The sequence below is a fragment of the Populus nigra genome, chromosome 13, assembly GCF_951802175.1.
Source record: "Populus nigra chromosome 13, ddPopNigr1.1, whole genome shotgun sequence".
Lineage (NCBI taxonomy): Eukaryota > Viridiplantae > Streptophyta > Magnoliopsida > Malpighiales > Salicaceae > Populus > Populus nigra.
In genome coordinates this window covers 8,934,651-8,952,743 of record NC_084864.1, presented here as the reverse complement: position 1 = coordinate 8,952,743, position 18,093 = coordinate 8,934,651, and the positions used below count along the sequence as shown (strand labels likewise).

Below are 18,093 nucleotides of genomic sequence, written 5' to 3'. Positions count from 1 at the left end.
CTCAGGTTGTGCTATGCTTGTTCGTTCATCAATGGAATAAAGAGAAAGAAAACCTGAAATCCCTAACGAGCAAAGCTAAGTAAATAACAAATATATAAAAAATGCTTACCAGACACTTACTAAAGCAAGCTTCAACCTGCCGTCATTTCCTCTTGAATTCTAAAACTTCTTCTCCTTTGTTAACTAAATCACTTCTTTTCTCTTCGTCTTCTTCTTCTTCTCCAGAATCACAAAGCCCCACCACTACTTTCGTCGACGACAAGGTTACCGATCAATATCCCAATAGCACGTCCATCTCCATTGACCGTTCCGACCTATATAATCCACCTGGTCCAACTTCTCTTCTCATACTCGTATTCTTTTTTTTTTGCGGTGTTTCTTCGGATTTGTTTTCTTTGATTTGTTTGGTTATTATTGTACTCTATTGTAGATCATTCTCATGAACCCACATCGGAGTCTGAGCTTGTCAAGCACCTTAAAGGCATTATCAAGGTGCCACCAATTTATTTTTATTTCTTTTTACAATGCAGATACTATGTTTGTTAAAATGCCTCTGTTTGTTTTTCTTCAAAAAAAATTTCTTACAAATTAAATAAATTTTTGTTGATGGATTGATGAAGGACGTTCACTTTCACCCTAATATGGTTATCAGGAAATTCTGAAGCTTGGAACTTAGATACATGTGATTTTGAAACTCTTTTCAGAAATGGATGCTAAAATTTTCATTATGTCATCAATGAAAAGTATTGTTTTGTGCTGTTGTTATTGAAAAATTTATTGGAGGTTGTGGATGGTTTTTCAGTTCCGAGGTGGGCCAATCTCAGTGGCAGAGTATATGGAAGAAGTTTTGACGAATCCCAAGTTTGGATTCTACATTAGTCGAGATGTGTTTGGAACAGAAGGTGATTTCATTACATCTCCTGAAGTAAGCCAGATGTTTGGTGAGGTAAATGAGTTTCTGTTGAACTTTGAAATACTTGTGTGATTGAGTAACATGGAACTTGTGAAACCTTTACGTCATTTCTAAGGTCATTGAGGCATTTAGGGAGTCATTGTACTGAAAGAGCATTTGTAGTTGTTTGATATTCAATTCTGTTTACCTCAATTGTTAATTCTTGGTTGATTGCTATCTGAGGAAATAATTTAACCCTTTTGATGTAATATCAGATGGTTGGTGTATGGGCCATGTGCCTTTGGGAGCAAATGGGACGGCCAAAACAAGTGAACCTAGTTGAGCTGGGTCCAGGACGAGGAACTCTGATGGCTGATCTTCTGCGTGTATATCACCACAATTCTGATGATACTAGTGAAATAAGTCGGTGCTTTAAAATTTTTAAGTTATTCAGTTTTTATTGAATAAGCATGCCTTTTACTTGTAGGGTGTATCCAAGTTTAAGAGCTTCACAGAATCGTTGCATGTACACTTGGTAGAATGTAGTCCTATGTTACAGAAGCTTCAGCATCACAACTTAAAATGTTTAGATGAAGACGATAACGGTGATGGTGTTGAAAAAAGGACCATCAGCACGTTGGCAGGGACACTTGTGTCATGGCATGCTATGCTAGAGCAGGTTCCATCAGGATGTATGTAGTTATATTTTAAATTTCCTTTAGTTGAAATGTTAAGTATCAGACTTGTATTGTTTGAATGGAATGGAATGAGTTAATTTTATTTTAGTTTCACATTTTTGGGATAGCAGTTTATTTTCTTTTTCCAACATTGTAAAGTGACAGTTTGCTTTTTCTCTGATTATCATTCATTGTGATGTTTCAGTGCCATCAATTATCATTGCCCATGAGTTTTACGATGCTCTACCTGTGCATCAGTTTCAGGTTAGTCTTATTGATTTTCTTGGTGTCGCTCTGCCCTAAAAAAAATGGTTCAGGTCACAGTTAATTAGTACTTGTGTAATCCATTATTTGCATAAATCTGATATTTAGGATCCTTTCTGCAAAATGCTTAATGCATTTTCTTTTCCTGAACTCTAAATAGTGTTCATTATCTTTGAATTTTTAGCTATTTGGATCTTGTTTTCTTGATTTCCATATTCCTTCTCTTTCTACCTATTCTTACACTTGTACTAGTTGATATTACTCAAGCTTCTTATTGACTTACTTATTAGAAATATTAAAATAATTTTATAGAAAGGATAGGATAAATATCACTGAAATATAATGAGAGAAGAACAGAAAAATACAATGGGCTGAGCTATCTCAGTTTGTTTCTCAACATGGAGGTTGCAAAATGATAACATGTTCTCCTCTGTAATTTTGGTCTCATCTTCTCTATAATGGAAAACTTAACCGTAAGTTGTTATATTGCTCTAAGTGTGTAGCCAGTTTCTAGGTCATAATTCAAACTTTTACTTTGTATTCATCCCATAACTGGAAGAAAGATATTTCAAATTACTCTCCCTTGGTTTATCTTGTCATTGGTTTTTGGCCGTCATATTCATTTCTGTTCTCCTCACCAGTCAGTCTGATTGACAACACCTGCAGAGAGCTTCTCGTGGCTGGTGTGAAAAAATGGTTGATGTTTCGGAAGATTCAATGTAAGCATTTGTAGTTTAATCTTAGAGATATAATCCTTTTGCAGATAATTGTAGATTGATATTTCTTATGTATATCGTTTAGGTTCCGTTTTGTTCTATCCCCACAGCCAACACCAGCAACTCTATATTTAATGAAGCGCTGCAAGTGGGCTGCACCTGAAGAAATAGAGAAGCTTAGTCATATTGAGGTTTGCCCCAAAGCAATGGATTTAACACATGCTATTGCTGACAGAATAAGTTGTGATGGAGGAGGGGCCCTGATTATTGACTATGGCCTAAATGGAGTAGTCTCAGATAGTCTGCAGGTGAGGACTCTTACCATTGTTTTTGGTGCAAGTGCTTCCATTATGTCTGTCGGACTGCATGGTTTATCGATGTGATTGTAAACATTTTCAATTATCTGTCAACACAATGTTTGAATACTTGGGCATTTATGACCTGTACTGTTGCATTCCTACATGTTCTATTATGTTTCTTCAAACTTTCCTCAGGGATAGAAAGATTGCACTGTTAACCGAAGGTTTGTATTCATTTGGGTTTACTCTCATTGCATTGAAAACTTTGAGTGCTGGTTTGAGTCAGTCTATTTCTCTAGACCCTTCTATTCTTTCCCTTACTACATCTGTGCAGGCAATTAGGAAACACAAGTTCATCAACATACTCGATAATCCTGGGTCAGCTGATCTCAGTGCATATGTCGATTTTGCTTCCATCAGGCACTCTGCTGAGGAAGTGTCAGGTATGGTTATACATCATTTTGGATTTACGTCGTTTCTTTTAGAACTTGAGTGCAGTTAAAAACAGGATTGCTAAAAGAAAAATAGTGGAAACTAATTCGTTTATTACATGACGATTTTAGCGGATATCTCTGTCCATGGACCAATTACTCAGTCCCAATTTCTTGGTGCTCTCGGCATAAACTTCCGAGTGGAATCATTGCTGCAGAACTGCACAGATGAACAAGCTGATTCCCTGAGGACAGGATACTGGCGTCTGGTAGGTGAAGGTGAAGCCCCATTTTGGGAGGGACCTGATGAACAGGTGCCCATTGGAATGGGTACTCGGTATCTGGCAATGGCCATCGTGGACACGAAGCAAGGTGTTCCAGTTCCATTTCAATGAAGTTTGAACTACAGCATGATTTTTAACGTTTTGTATTCTGCATTTGTAAATGTGTAACAAATGCAACTTTAAATACACCTGTGTGTTTTGAAAAACCTAGTTCATTTGGAAATCTTTTAAATAAAAAACTGGTGAAATTAAAAAAAAAACTAATTTTATAAATTATTTTAAATAAAAAAATAGTAATTAGAAAAATAAAGATCAAATTTCTCAGATAAAAAAATTAAAATGAGATAAAACTAAAAAAAATAATTTAATTAATTATTTTAAATAAAATAAATAGTAATAAAAATATGGATAAAATTTAATAGATCAATTTTTTTTAATTAAAAATAGAATAAGAGAAAAACAAGTTATAATAAAAAAAATAAGGACTAAAAATGATATAAAAATTAAATTAATTTAAATTTCAAGAGTTGAAATTAAAAAAAAAGATTCGAAATAAAATAATTAAGGATAAAATTTTATATAATCAAACAATAATAAATTTTTTTAAAATTTTTAAAATTTTTAAAATTTTAGTAGGTGTTTTTTATCCAAAACAAAAATAAATACATTTTCTAAAAATGAAATCTAAATCTTCAACTAGAAAATATTCATTAATAAACTTTTGAGAAGCTACCCAGATGCAAGAAAGGTAAGGTGGGTACAACCATAAGGAAATGAGTTTTCCATTATTGAAATTAATAAGAACCATTGGATGGGTTCATTCAATCCTAGTCGTTAAAGTTAAAAATTTAATAACTGAGTTACCAGATAAACTAGTATGATATTTTAGACATTCTAGATGTTCTTAACACTTCAATCCCAATACTTCATTTCTGTTTCATTTTAGTCCTTGCCTCTAATAATATAAAAAAGAGAGAAGGAGTTACGAGCGAGAAAAAATAGCTAAAAAATAAGTCAAACTTCTAAAGCCAGCTGTCCTAATTTTCCAGTCAACGTAAGTCATCAAAACTGGTAAAAGTAGATGTCACGTCATCCATCACTTCTCAAGTTTTTTTTTTTTAATCATTTTAAAGCTAGGTCGTGCATGTAGGCCCAAAAAAATCAAACTTGGCGTGCGCAGACCAACTCTTTTTCTTTCCTGCTTTGCACACTTTTTTAATTTCTTTTTAAACCCTCTTATTTTTTTAATTGAAAGTCATTCATTGATTTTTTTTCATTTTAAAAATTATAAAAAATATTTTTATTTTCATTTTTAATTGAAATATATTAATATATAGCATTATAATCTATCGAGTAAATTGAAATAATTATTTTATTTTTACCTTACAAGCCTCAAGTTGATTAAGTGTTATCAAGAAATAAAAATATTCTCCAAGACTATAATTTATTTAAAATAAAATAAATCATAAGCAGTTATTGCCAATAAAATGAGTATGTTTTAAAATATTTATATAATAAGAGATTGAAAACATGTTTAAACTTTATAGAAGTAAAAAAGGAGTTTAACCCCTTAAATATAAGGTATCTAATTTGAAAATTATTTGATATCCTTAAATTGCATATATATATTAAAAAAAAAGGTTCATTGAATGCAGAATTTAATAAAAAATTTTGAATGCAGAATTTAATAAATTTTTTTGTATCCATGAATCAAACTTTGACAAATAAAATCTAATTTAGTTTGACTATAGTTGAGTGAGGAATTCACTCGACTTGACCCCCACTTAATTTTTAACTATTATTAAAAACAAACTCTTATGGAGTTGTAATTATTTTTAATATAATAAATGGATTTTTTTATCTTATAATTCGCAAGGGATACTTATGATTTTATAAGTGAAATTGAAGTTTAAAATCTAATTTTGGGTATTTTTTAATTGGTATTTTCTAATTCGCAAGGGATACTATCAATTTTAAAATCTTTTGATGAGATTCGAGGGCAATATATATATATATATATATATATATATCCTAATAATATAAACATTCAAGGTTGAAAGATCTGTTGTTCATCTCCGCATTCTCGTTGCTTACCCGTTGAATAAATGGTGCGCTCTCCCAGTCAACGACTTTACATATTGTAGTTATTTTTTATTTAAAAATATATTTTTTATTTTTTAAAATTTATTTTTAACATTATCATATTAAATTAATTTAAAAAAATTAATTTAAATAAAAGATAAAAATAACTTTTCTGTGCGAAAACAAACAAATTCCTAGTCAATTAAATAAACCTCAATCATTGCTTTATTGTCTTGCTTTTCTATGTATCTTAATTTTATATTGGTAGATAGATTAGGCGTTTGTTAAGAATCTTTGACCCTTTCTTAAATTATTTAATTGACGGTGACTTATTAATAATTAGATTAGAATAAGAATTATACAATATGCTAAAGCTAAAGCTGTATTATTATTCTAAGGACAGCCAAAAAAATCATGGCTGGACCAAGCCCTGGCTTGCTGGTAGTGCCGATAATTTATTTTTTTAATTGTTTTTTGTTAATGACAGCTGTAAATATTATTATATGTGGCTAAAGAATCGAAACTAATCGGGTGTAACTTACTGGCCTACCACTAATAATAAAATCACAACATAACTTATCTTAAATGGATTTATTATAAATATATAAAAAATAAAAATACTTTTATTTTTATGGAGAGAATGCCGAGACGAACCAAACACCATCTTTAAATAACAATTTTAGTTTTTGAAATTAGCTGCATTTATTAGTGTATTTTTTTAAAATACTTTTTATTTATTAAAATATTAAAATGACCCCACCCCAACTCATTAATTAAAAAAAATAGTTAGCAACCTTATGACCAAACAGATAAAAATTTTGTCTTCAAGGGTAACTATATCTTTTTACTATACATTTCAAATTAAAAACATGAAAAGACCCCCTTATTGCTAGTTAGTGTTTTTTTTTTAATTCCAATGGTAAATAGGTTATTTTACGGTGTATTTTTTATAGAAAATATAAAAATAACTCTCAATTAAAGCTTAAAAAATTATTTCTTTTAAAAATAGTGATGTTAATTTACTATGCTACACAACATAAAATGCTTGTTCTTGCCCCCAATCAATTTTAAAATGCCAACATGGTTTTATTACAAAGAAAATTCTACTCTCAACCATTAGCCAATTAGTTTGTTTTTTAAAAGGGCAAGAAGATAAAAACATTATGCATTATATCTTGGTAAATAATGTTTTCACCTTCTCTTTCATTTTTTTTTAATTATAATGTGAGCATGCAAGGTATCACACCCAGACGTCGCGACGACCAATTAAAAAAGTTTTCTTTGAAAAAGAACATATATCTGACATCTTGTTCTTTAGAGGAAAATGTCTAGTTTAAAGAGTCACCACCTAGTATTATAGTTACTAGCAACCTTAACTGGTCAACAGAGATTCTATGGTACGAGACTAGTTATGTGAAGTGTAAGATACTATCACCCCTCAAGCATCTTACCTGTGACAGACTGCATTGCTGCTTTTGTCTTAAATTGCTAAGAGTTTGCTTTTGCTTCATTCTTATTGTCTTCCTATAATATTTCTTACTCGGGTGTTAGTGAATATTGGCCTATCAATATTTCCAACTCTGGTGTTGGTAAATATTGTATAACCCAAAAAGTACGGTTTCCTAACTCTGGCGTCAATGAATAAATCCTCAAAATTTGGATTAAAAGAAAAGAAAAATATATTTTTTTAAATTGTTTTGGGCTGGATTTAGCCCAGCCGTATGGGTTGAGCTAGGCATAGCAGTCAAACCCAGTTACTGGCCTAAGCTAGTAACTCGATTTGCTCAATACATGCTTGCACTATAACAAGTTAATTAAAAATGGCAAGACGGGGCAACGACTCATCTGGTACTGTTGATGGTTGGAGCAGCGACTGGGGGAGAAAAAAGGAAGCTGACTACGGTGGAGAAGAAACTTCTCACAACTGAGGAGCTGGTGGACGCTAGCCTTAAGAGCATATTGGGGAAAGAGGGTCGTATGTTGGAGCTTATAGTTTGATGGAGTTGCTGGAGCTCCTCTGCTGCTGTTGGCTTGAGCTTGCTCACGGCTGTTGGTGCGAAAGAGAGCTTTTAAATATTGCTTCAATGGAAGCTGGGATAATCCACAGTTGCCGTGCTGCTATCATTGCATCCATAACCGTATTCATGTAAGGATTACTATTTTCATTTGCAACTCTATGCACATTGTTAGCACTAAAAGTTGACCAAACCACCCTTTCTTCCATGCTCTTATTACAAATAAATACTTCTCTGTATGCATCTGGATGCAGATACTTTTTATTTTGACACTTCCTACATGGATACCTAATACCACATCCAGTAAAATTTCTGGGAATAGATGTTGCGAAATTAATAAAACCCCGAACCCCGTCACAATAATCCATCCTTCACAATCCTTGGGGTGAATCTCGATATATTTATGAACGATCATTCATGACTTCTATCGAACCTCTATAAAATTATGATGATAACATGTATCAATTAACCATGTTAGGTAAATAAATTTGTAAAAATATTTGTTTACCTTGAGATTATCCAACAAACTAATTACAACTTCTCATAAATATTAAATATTCATTATCAATTATCAACGTCCATACAAATTTATACTTATAAATTTATGAAAATTACAACTCCGCAATAGCATTGATAAAAATTAAAATGGACCCGTTAAACAAGTTATTAATTATTTCACCACAACACATGTAATTCGGTAATTCAACAAAGTTTCAACAATTGACAAACAGATACAATTTTACAAAATCTAAAACAAATCATAACAAGTACAAAATTATACATTCATATACTACAAGTTTGTTTGAGAAATAACAATAAAACATGTACATATACTAATAAAATACATATACTAAAAAAACAATAAAATTAAAATTTAAATGTTAAAATTACAAAAGATAGATTTACTTACAAAAAAATGATAAAATCCATAATAAATCAGAACACAAATGCTGTGACCATAAAACTTAAAGAAATATGACTTGTGCTGAGAAGAGGGAGATTTTTTTGGGGGATTGTTTGCAGTTTGGGAGGGGAGAGTTAGGATGGGAAAAAAGGAGAAATAGGGAAGGAAAGGGTCGGCAGAGTGGTGATATATTAACTTTTGCCTATGGAATCACCGAAGAACTCATTCTGTCGATGATTCCATCGGTAATTTTGACGGTGAATCGGTCACGTCACTGTACGGAGATCCTGGTTTGAATCCCTCGGTAAAATCGTTCGCAAAAACTTTCATGTCAGCGAACCGCTTTTTTTTTATAAAAAAATTCTATATATTCTATATGTAATTCCGTCGGTATATACCAACTGGAATATATCGTTGGTATATACCGACTGAATTACAGATAAAAAAGTGTTAGTTGGTAATTATCACTACAAATTACCGATATAATTATTCCGTCAGTAATTCCGTTAATTTTAAACAAATTTTTGGTAGCGTAATAGACGAACTCTATAATAAAAGATCTTAGTAGTAAGGGTGAGGAAGGTTCCAATCCAAAAACCATCTTCATCCACTTAGAAGGTTGCTTTAGATTAAGAAAATATTAAAAGGCATATTTCTAATAAGATTTCTAGGAGGTGAAAAATGCTATTTGAAGATTATAATAAAGTCCGAATGAAATGACTCACGATAAACTACATGGAAGGGTATATGGATAATCACGTAAGAATCTTGGTTACCTTGTCATATAGTGAGGGTTATGGCACTATATCATCACAAACATGATGCATTGTATGAATCCTTGTCACATAATGATGCATGGTTGTGGGGGCTCATACAAGAAGTAGTTATTCTTTTAAATAAAGTAGATCACCAAGCCAAAGTGAATTTCTTACACTTTTATGTTTGTTGTTTTATGGTTGATATTTTGAAAACAATTAGAGAATTTTTTCATTGTAGCCTTCTTTATTTTTTGTTTATTGTTTTAATTCTTTTGTTTTTACTTACTTTATAGTTTTCTTAATTGGTTAAACAAAGCTGAGAATTTCACATTTTATTTTACTCGCAAGGGCTCCACTGGTGATCATTAAGTTTTGAAATTATAATTTTTCAAGGAAAAAACTACTAATATTTAATATATTAAGCAAACAATCTCATATAGAGATCGACACCAAAAAGAAGAGATATATCTTCGAAAGTTAGTTGCGAAAGAAAGAAAGACATCAGTCATAGAATGGTAGTTGGTGCCATGGATTCCCCATCTTCGAGGAGAGCCTCGTATTGGATACAAACACGACTATTCTTAGCTATGAACGATCCTATTGATCTGCCATTTTCTCTACTTGTCAATTCTAGCTGCTCAAAATCAAAGCTTCTGACATTTTTTAATCACATGATCAGCCCCTGTCACCGGTCGCCGTCAAGCAATAATACGTTGACATACGTACACACGGTGCTTTCTAATATCCACACGGTTCACGACACTAATACGTGCAGGAAATGAGACGTTTGAGAAGCTTGGCACAGTTGGCTCCTCAACAAATCTTGTTGCGTATCTGACTACAGTTTTCAATATGAAGGGTGGTTCATGTACTTGTTGCTGCTACAAAAGAAAACCCTTTCGGTCTGTGGTTGTGTGAGTTACAGTGTCAAGGCAGAGCTACAAAAGACTCAGCAGCATAAATTAATTATTTGATTGCTTTTGACCTTTCTGTTTCTTCTTCCCTCTGTCTACCAGCCCTCGAACTCATGAACTGAGCAATATCTATATATGCCACCAGGTCACAAGTGAGGCCAGTATTGCTTTTGACTTTTCATACTCAATGATCTCGACCACTGCAGGTATCTTGACAAAGCTGCAATCATTACAGATGAAGATCAAATTAATTTGGATGGTTCAGCTACTAACCCATCGAAACTTTGTAGCATCCAACAAGTCGAGGAAGTGAAATGTTTGCTGAGGATAATTCCCGTATGGTCAACATCCATACTTTATCATATTCCCTTGATCCAGCAACAGACTCATGCAGTTTTCCAAGCCCTTCAGATGGATAGACGTCTGGGCACTAACAGTTTTGAGGTGCCTGCCCCAACGTCCGTAATCTTTGCAATGATAACCCTCACTATCTGGATTCCCCTCTATGACCGAATCATTGTTCCGTTTCTTCAAAGGCTTACTGGCAAAGAAGGTGGACTCGCATTGCTTCGAAGAATGGGAATTGGAATGGTTCTAGCAATGCTTTGTACGATCGTTTCTGGGTTGGTAGAAGGAAACAGAAGGCACATTGCTTTAACAAGGCCAACCATAGGCATTACAAGTAAAGGAGGCGCTATATCATCAATGTCTGCCATGTGGCTGATACCACAACTTTCACTCTCTGGACTTTCAGAGGGTTTTTTTATATTGCACAGATCGAGTTCTACTACAAGCAATTCCCAGAAAATATGAGGAGTATCGCTGGGTCATCCTTTTTCGCAGGTGCTGCTATCTCTAATTATCTAAGTGGTTTCCTAGTTACTTTAGTCCACCGCATTACTTCAGGGAGATAAACTGGAGACTGGTTGGACGATGATCTTAACAAAGGGAAACTGGATTGCTTCTATTACGTGATCGTTGGTCTGGGGATCCTCAACTTCGGCTATTTTCTTTTGCGTGCCTAATGGTATAGATATAAAGATGGTGATATTTCCACAGTGGAGATGGCTACAAAGGGATCGCAGAAGCATATTGTATGAATAGGAAAGCTTCAAGCCCTGAATGGAACTGGACCACGTACTGCCAGTCGTTTTCCTTCCCAGCATCAACACTTCAAGGAGTTCATTTAGAGAGAACAACAAGAGAAATGCAAGCACTATTCTCAATTAGAACGATAATATATCTCACGGATTGTTGTCACCCTGTAAGGAGCACTGGCTATAAAACCTGCCATCAATATACATACTCGGGCTGACATTGTTAGCTAGCTTTGTTCCTATGAAGTATCTGGTTGTTTAAAATATCCATTGAATAAAAAAATAAAATAAAAAAACCCTTGCCATTCCACCCATCTTCTTATGCTAGACACTAAACCATTAGCCAATTAGTTTTAAAATGCCAAAATGGTTGTACTGTAAAGAAAATTCTACCCTCAACCATTAGCTAATTAGTTTGTTTTTTAAAAGGATAAGAAGATGAAAACAGTGTGCATACAAAGTCAACATGAAAAATAGATCAACTGAAAAACACCATAAAATATGCAAGGAAGCTCATTTTACACTTGCGTGGTGATTTGAAGTAAGACTAGTAGATGTAGTGTTGAATTCAAAATAACTCTATTATTGACTTGTAGGTCTTACTTTTCATAGCATATGATATATCATTCATGCATTTGTAGAGCTTGAATCAATTATTGTTTCTCACTTCACGCCGTTTATTAGGCCCTTAATTTGTCTTTTTTCTGCTTCACTCGATCAATAACTAAATAGAAAAACCAATCAAATATTGGACAATTCATCTATAAATTAATCCGAGTTTGAATAAAATTCATTTGTCAAAAAAGAGAGAAAGGTTTCACAAGTTAATAAACTACTTAAAGACAAGAAAAATAAAATAAGAGTCAGTAAAAGAAAACAAATAATAGCCCTGAATACCCAAAAAAAGACATGGATGACTTGTTTCATCCCATGAGCCACTTAAATAAAAATAAAAATACCATAAATCTGCACGCCACAAGTTTCCTTTTAGCTTGTCCATGAGTATTTAAGTATTAGTTTTTCTTTTATGTATTTTAGTGGTGAAGAATTCTTATATCTATTATGTCGAGAAGAAAATCATTGATCAAAACATTCATATTATTGAAAAAGACACATTAAGTTTTTTCCTTAAAAAAACTATCGAGAAGAAAGTCGTTGATCAAAGCATTCATATTATTGAAAGAGACGCATTAAGTTTTTTCCTTAAAAAAACTATTTTACTTGGGGTGTCCTATATATATGACTTAAATGTAGTTACATATTAATCTGCGTGCGCACACACATAGTTTTTAAAGAGGTATAATTACATCTTGATATCTACGCATTATTTTACCAAATAGGTTAGAATCTTTTTTTATTGAACAATCAATTAGGAAATTATGATCAAAATTATTAAGGAATAAATCATCCATAAATTTGGACTGCCAGAAATAATCATAAAATGGTCAAGGATCGATATTCATTAGGGAGGATGTAAAGGAATTCAAATAGGAATATTAATTTAAAATAATTATTTGCACTCCTTATTCGAATGGGCAAACCAAATACATCAATAAAAATATCACCCTTAAAATATAGATATTAGTTAGAAATAATCCTAAGACTTGTTATGATGCATTTTTAGAAGTATTATGGGTATAAAGAACTTCACAGAAAACTATCTTTAGAACTTTATCATTTACCCTCACTTATAACCATAATGTTTTGATGCCAATGAAACTTGTAGTTCAATCACTTAAGAGGGTTGTACAATGTAATATGGATAACATATATTATCGATCTCATATGTTGGCAAAATTAGAGAATTTTGATAAGGTAAGATTTAATATATTAGACCACTTGCTAATCAATAAAAAAAGGTTAAAAGAACATTCAACAAGTATGTTATATCAAAGAACCTCTTTATAGGTTATCTAGTATGGAGGATCATATTACCAATTAGTATAAGGATTTAAAATTTGACAAGTGATCACCTAATTAGGAGAGCCCACGTATCATTGTTGAAAGTACTTAAATAGGGAGCCTACCTAGGTAACTAAGATGGGAAATTATATTTTTGGTTCATTAATGATCGATACCTAAAAAAAAACCTTTATATGTGAGACATAACAAAAGTTAATATACTTGGGAGGAAAATGATCAGCCTAGATATCACAAGTTTAGATTACTTTAGAGAAATTGTTTGTATTGCATGCCTAATGATAGACTAAAAGATTCATGTTTTGTTACTTAAGTTTCTATTATTAATATTTAATTAACAACAAAAATTTTAGGTTATTTACAAGAAGTAGAGAATTTATCATATACAAACATTTAAATAGTAAACAAGAGATAAGAAGAATATTTGTTCAAATTAAAATATTAAGTGATAAACATATTATGTTCAAATTAAGAACATTATTAAAATTTTAGGAACTTATACATATAAAATTACATGTACAATTGAATGCATGAATTTATTAATATTAGAAATTTTAGAACAAAAATGTTCATACAAAAAATTAAGATATATTTTCCTCTAATATGGTCCTAAACTTATCCCAGATAGTATTGATAGACTAGAGATCTTTTGAGGCATTTTTCCTTGGTGACCTCTATTCTTAAGCTTAACTAAGGTTGTATTCATAGATTCTTGCAAAGTAATGGTTTTTTTCGTATATCTCCTAGCTTTAATCTCTAGTTGATTCATAGAAGCCTTAGTCTTAACAATCATTTACTTAACACTAACTTTTTTTTTCTCAATTGAATAACATTAGCCTTATAAGATTGAAGATGCATTACAAGGTTTTTAAGAGTGAGGTTAGTTTGTTGGGTAAAGGTGTACTCAGCTTCCCAAAACTCATTTTAAGACACCATAGATTTCTAAATAGATACCTTATTTTGATATCTAAAGTAGATACCATTGTGGTTTTGAGAGGGGTAAGATTTTTTTTTTTTCTGAAATTGTTAGAGGGACTTCCATGTATTATAACCTATTAAGCTTTGGGATCCTTGAGAATAGATTTTCTCAAGCTTTGGAGATGGTCCACTTTAGCTTTATTGCCTAGTATGTCCGTTCCTTATGCCGGTATAGCTAGAAGTTCCTCGATATTCATTAGCAAGGATTTATTTGTTCTTTATCTCTAGCAAATTCTTATTTACTAGCTATACTGGCATCAAAACGATCTTGTTTGAGATTGTGGTTGTGGTTGTGGTTGCTTTTCAAAGTACTTTTCGTGCCGAAATGCATTAAAATGATGTTTTTTTTTTTAAAATTATTTTTGTGATCAGCGCATCAAAACAATCCAAAACATACAAAAAAATTAATCTTTTGCAAAAAAAAAAAAATTAAAGTTTTTGGGAATGCGTTGCAAACCGTGTTCCCAAACGTTCTTTTAGACTAGAAATCTTCCATGTAGTTGGAGAGGATAACAAGGCTAACAGCTAATATAAAGTGCCTTGTTAAGATAAAAAAAAAACTATTAGGGGTGGTTGTTGCTCTAAGTCAAAGAGTAGAGTGAATAAGAAGTTCGCTTATTTTTTATGAAGAATAAAAAGTGGTCATGTTTGGTAGATATGTGCTCCCAACTACCAACTCTTGCATAACCACTAGTGTAGTTGAAGGACCAACTTCTCCAGTTTCTTCACTAATCTAATATGGAATAACTATTGATGTTGGTTTATGTTCTTTTAAAAAACTAAGTACTTTTAGAGTTAGTCCTTGTAATAACATCTTCCTACCAAGTCCATTCTAAGGTAAGAGTATTATAGGCTCATTAATAGCTTTGTTGTCTAAATGAGCTTCAATAACACTTATACTAGCTTTTTTGACTTTTTCAGTAACTGCTTTTGTGTTGTCATAACTTATTAAAGAGAAAGATTCTACCACAAAGATCATATCAAGATTGTCATGGATGGAGTGTTATTATAACACCCATAACATAAATGAATCTTTATAATTAGAAATATGGTCAATAGTTAGTTTATGAATGGTGGTCATCTCCTTAAAGTTAAAGTTGAAAAAGACTTTAATGCTTTATCTTGATCATTTGTGAATACTAGAGCAATATAAGAGATAATTATTATTTTCATAAAGAGTTGGTACTTGAAAAACAAAAAGGATGGTGATAAGACAAATTCATATTTAAATTATGATGATGATGATAAAAGGACAATCAATCAAATTATTTACGTGTATTCTTCTCACCAATTGAGTGATGAGTTCTTCATCATCATCATTAAAAACCTCAATAGGTTAAACAATCCTTAATTAAAGAGGAATCCTAGTAGGTTGAGAAACTATAAATAAACAAGAAAAATGATGCCAATATATAAATTATGGAAATGACAACATAATGAGATAAAATCAAACGTGCTTACTATGAGTTCCTTAGATAGGCTTTTTACTTAACCTTCTCATTAGTACCTCAATGGTCTTGTTGATTTAAACATAAAGTTCCTAGTCAAAAAAGAACTTGATAGTTATCTTTTTAAATGAAATGTTAAAGATGATATCAATAAACTTATAATATAAAGAAAAAAATGCATGATTGATGATCAATTATCAATGTGAAGTCTCTCACCCTATAGCAACTCAGATGATGTTTAGGTTACAAAGTTACATCTACCACTTGCTCTATTTTCTAAAACATTCACTATAAAAAAATTGATAAATACAAATGAAAATATTGATGAAATGTTTTTGTTGGTAAATTGCAGTGAATTTTATCGATGAAAATATTCTCATGGTATATACCGAGGGAATTACAGTTGGAAAAAAGAAGAAGAATTAAAACAAAGCCAAAAAGTAAGATGATGTGTCATTTATACCAACATAATTACCAACGATTTTAATTTCATGGATAAACTCATTGGTAAATTGTTCACATCCTCTTGACATTGTTCATCATGTCAATTACCAATGAAATTATCGACGAAAAATTTTGTCGGTATTTTCCAAAGAATTCTAGAATTGTTCGCTTCTCAATCGCACTATTAATTATTGTTATTTACAGATGAAATCATCGACGGATTGAAAAATCATCGGTGTTATTTGGTGGATTTTTGAATTTTTGAATTTAATTGAATATTTAAATTAAATATTATAGACAAAATCATCGATAGATTGAAGATAAAGACATTATATTTTGACCAGAAAAGAAAACATGGTCAACATCTCTTTATTTATCTTTGTGGTAATCTTAAACACTTAAATGATGTTGAAAATCAATGAAAAAAATCAACCATTGAATAATGTGGTTAGCCAATTATTATATTATATTAGGCTTAATCCTATCTTGTAATGATCATGTTTATTGTTAATCATTAACACCACATGTTAGTACTATGATTGATGTTTGTTGTTTATTGATTATTGACTAAATGACTAGTCTTTCTTTATCCCAAAACAAGTTCTCTTAGTAAGGTATATGGTTTAACATCATTATTTTTCATCATTGTATAAATGTTGTATCCTTTGAAATTGGGTCTTGGTTAGCTAACATTGTAATCACCTTTTTCCAGATCTAGGAAATGTTAGTAATCAGTAGTCTATTTGTCATCCTCATCATTAAGTTTTGATGACTTATAATGTGGCTAATGCTTACATCATTTTTTTCTATAGGCTTTTTAGGCCTAACGATCTTGAGCTCTTGTCGTATACCATTATGTTCAACTTTACCCCCATAGTCCTTTTTATTGGGTACAATTATATATAAAGTGAGATATTTCACTTGATCACATTGGTTTATTTTACTTTTTTACTAATAGTCTTATTAACATTTAAATTAAATGTTATAGACAAAATTACTGACAGCTTGAAAAGTCATTGGTGATATTTAATGATTTTTTAAAATTTTCGAATAACTGAAAATTTAAATTAAATATTACAGACAGAATATCGATGGGATGATTAAAAATATTAATAATTAATTATCCGTCAGTAAAATTGTTGGTAAAATGCCCCAATAAAAAGACTAGAATCCCTCATTTCACAACGGATAAACCTTTTTTTCTTCATCGTCATCTTCTTCCTCTTATGTAAAAAACATCAACATCCCTTTCTCTTCTCTTCTCTTCTCTTCTATTCTCTCTTCAACTCCTTCTTCTCCTCCACGCTTAGGTATGTCTTCTTCTCTTTTCTTCTTTTCTTTTCTCGGTTTTTTTTATTAACATATTTTATGAATTTGTTTTCTCTTCTCAGCTTCTCTCACAATTACATTAAGGTAGCATTTTTTCTTTTTTTTTGTGTTTTTTTATTATATTTGTTGTTATATTATATTTTTAAATTTTTCTGTTCTTAATAATTGTATGAATGTTGTTGCATATGGTATTTTTATCGGTTATATGACAAGTTTCCCGAGGGAAATACTGACAGATTCGGGTAAATTGTTTTTAACACTCTTTTCCCGTCAGTAAATCCATTGGTAATAATTTTTTTTTATTACCAACAGACTTACCGACAAACAAAAAATTACTGACAAAAGATTCATTAACGAAGCATTTGTGTCTGTGATCCGATCGGTAAATTAATTACCAACATAATAATAGTACAAATATCAATGGAAAATTATGTTGATAAATATAAGAATTCTGGTAGTGATTACCCTATATAAGCCTATTCAATTTATGGCACTAGATTATTAAAAATATGATGCATTATATGAATTTTGGCTACCTTAGCAAATAGTGAGGGGTGTAAGGCTCATACAAGAAGTACTTATACTTTTAAACAAGGTAGATCACCAAGCCAAAATAAATATCCTAGTAAGTCAGTATGCTT

At 31.5% G+C, this 18,093-nt stretch overlaps 1 protein-coding gene and 1 pseudogene across 1 annotated transcript; both read left to right on the top strand.

Annotated features, from left to right (window-relative positions):
• Positions 1 to 18: 18 nt before the first annotated feature.
• LOC133670448 (uncharacterized) lies at positions 19 to 3,769 on the top strand. The gene is made up of 10 exons (XM_062090944.1): positions 19 to 330; positions 431 to 492; positions 803 to 946; positions 1,168 to 1,278; positions 1,380 to 1,584; positions 1,775 to 1,833; positions 2,500 to 2,552; positions 2,635 to 2,857; positions 3,183 to 3,291; positions 3,412 to 3,769. The coding sequence occupies exons 1-10, from the start codon at positions 102 to 104 to the stop codon at positions 3,672 to 3,674; spliced, it is 1,458 nt and encodes a 485-aa protein (XP_061946928.1). The 5' UTR covers positions 19 to 101; the 3' UTR covers positions 3,675 to 3,769.
• Positions 3,770 to 10,410: 6,641 nt separating this feature from the next.
• On the top strand, positions 10,411 to 11,733 carry LOC133670789 (protein NRT1/ PTR FAMILY 2.10-like; annotated as a pseudogene).
• The last annotated feature ends 6,360 nt before the right edge of the window (positions 11,734 to 18,093 follow it).

Coding starts and splice junctions, on each gene's coding strand:
- LOC133670448 (XM_062090944.1), top strand. CDS start 102: ATGCTTACCAGACACTTACTAAAGCAAGCTTCAACCTGCCGTCATTTC. Junction 1,585..1,774: donor AGAGCAGGTTCCATCAGGAT/GTATGTAGTTAT, acceptor GTGATGTTTCAG/TGCCATCAATTATCATTGCC. Junction 2,553..2,634: donor GATGTTTCGGAAGATTCAAT/GTAAGCATTTGT, acceptor TATATCGTTTAG/GTTCCGTTTTGTTCTATCCC.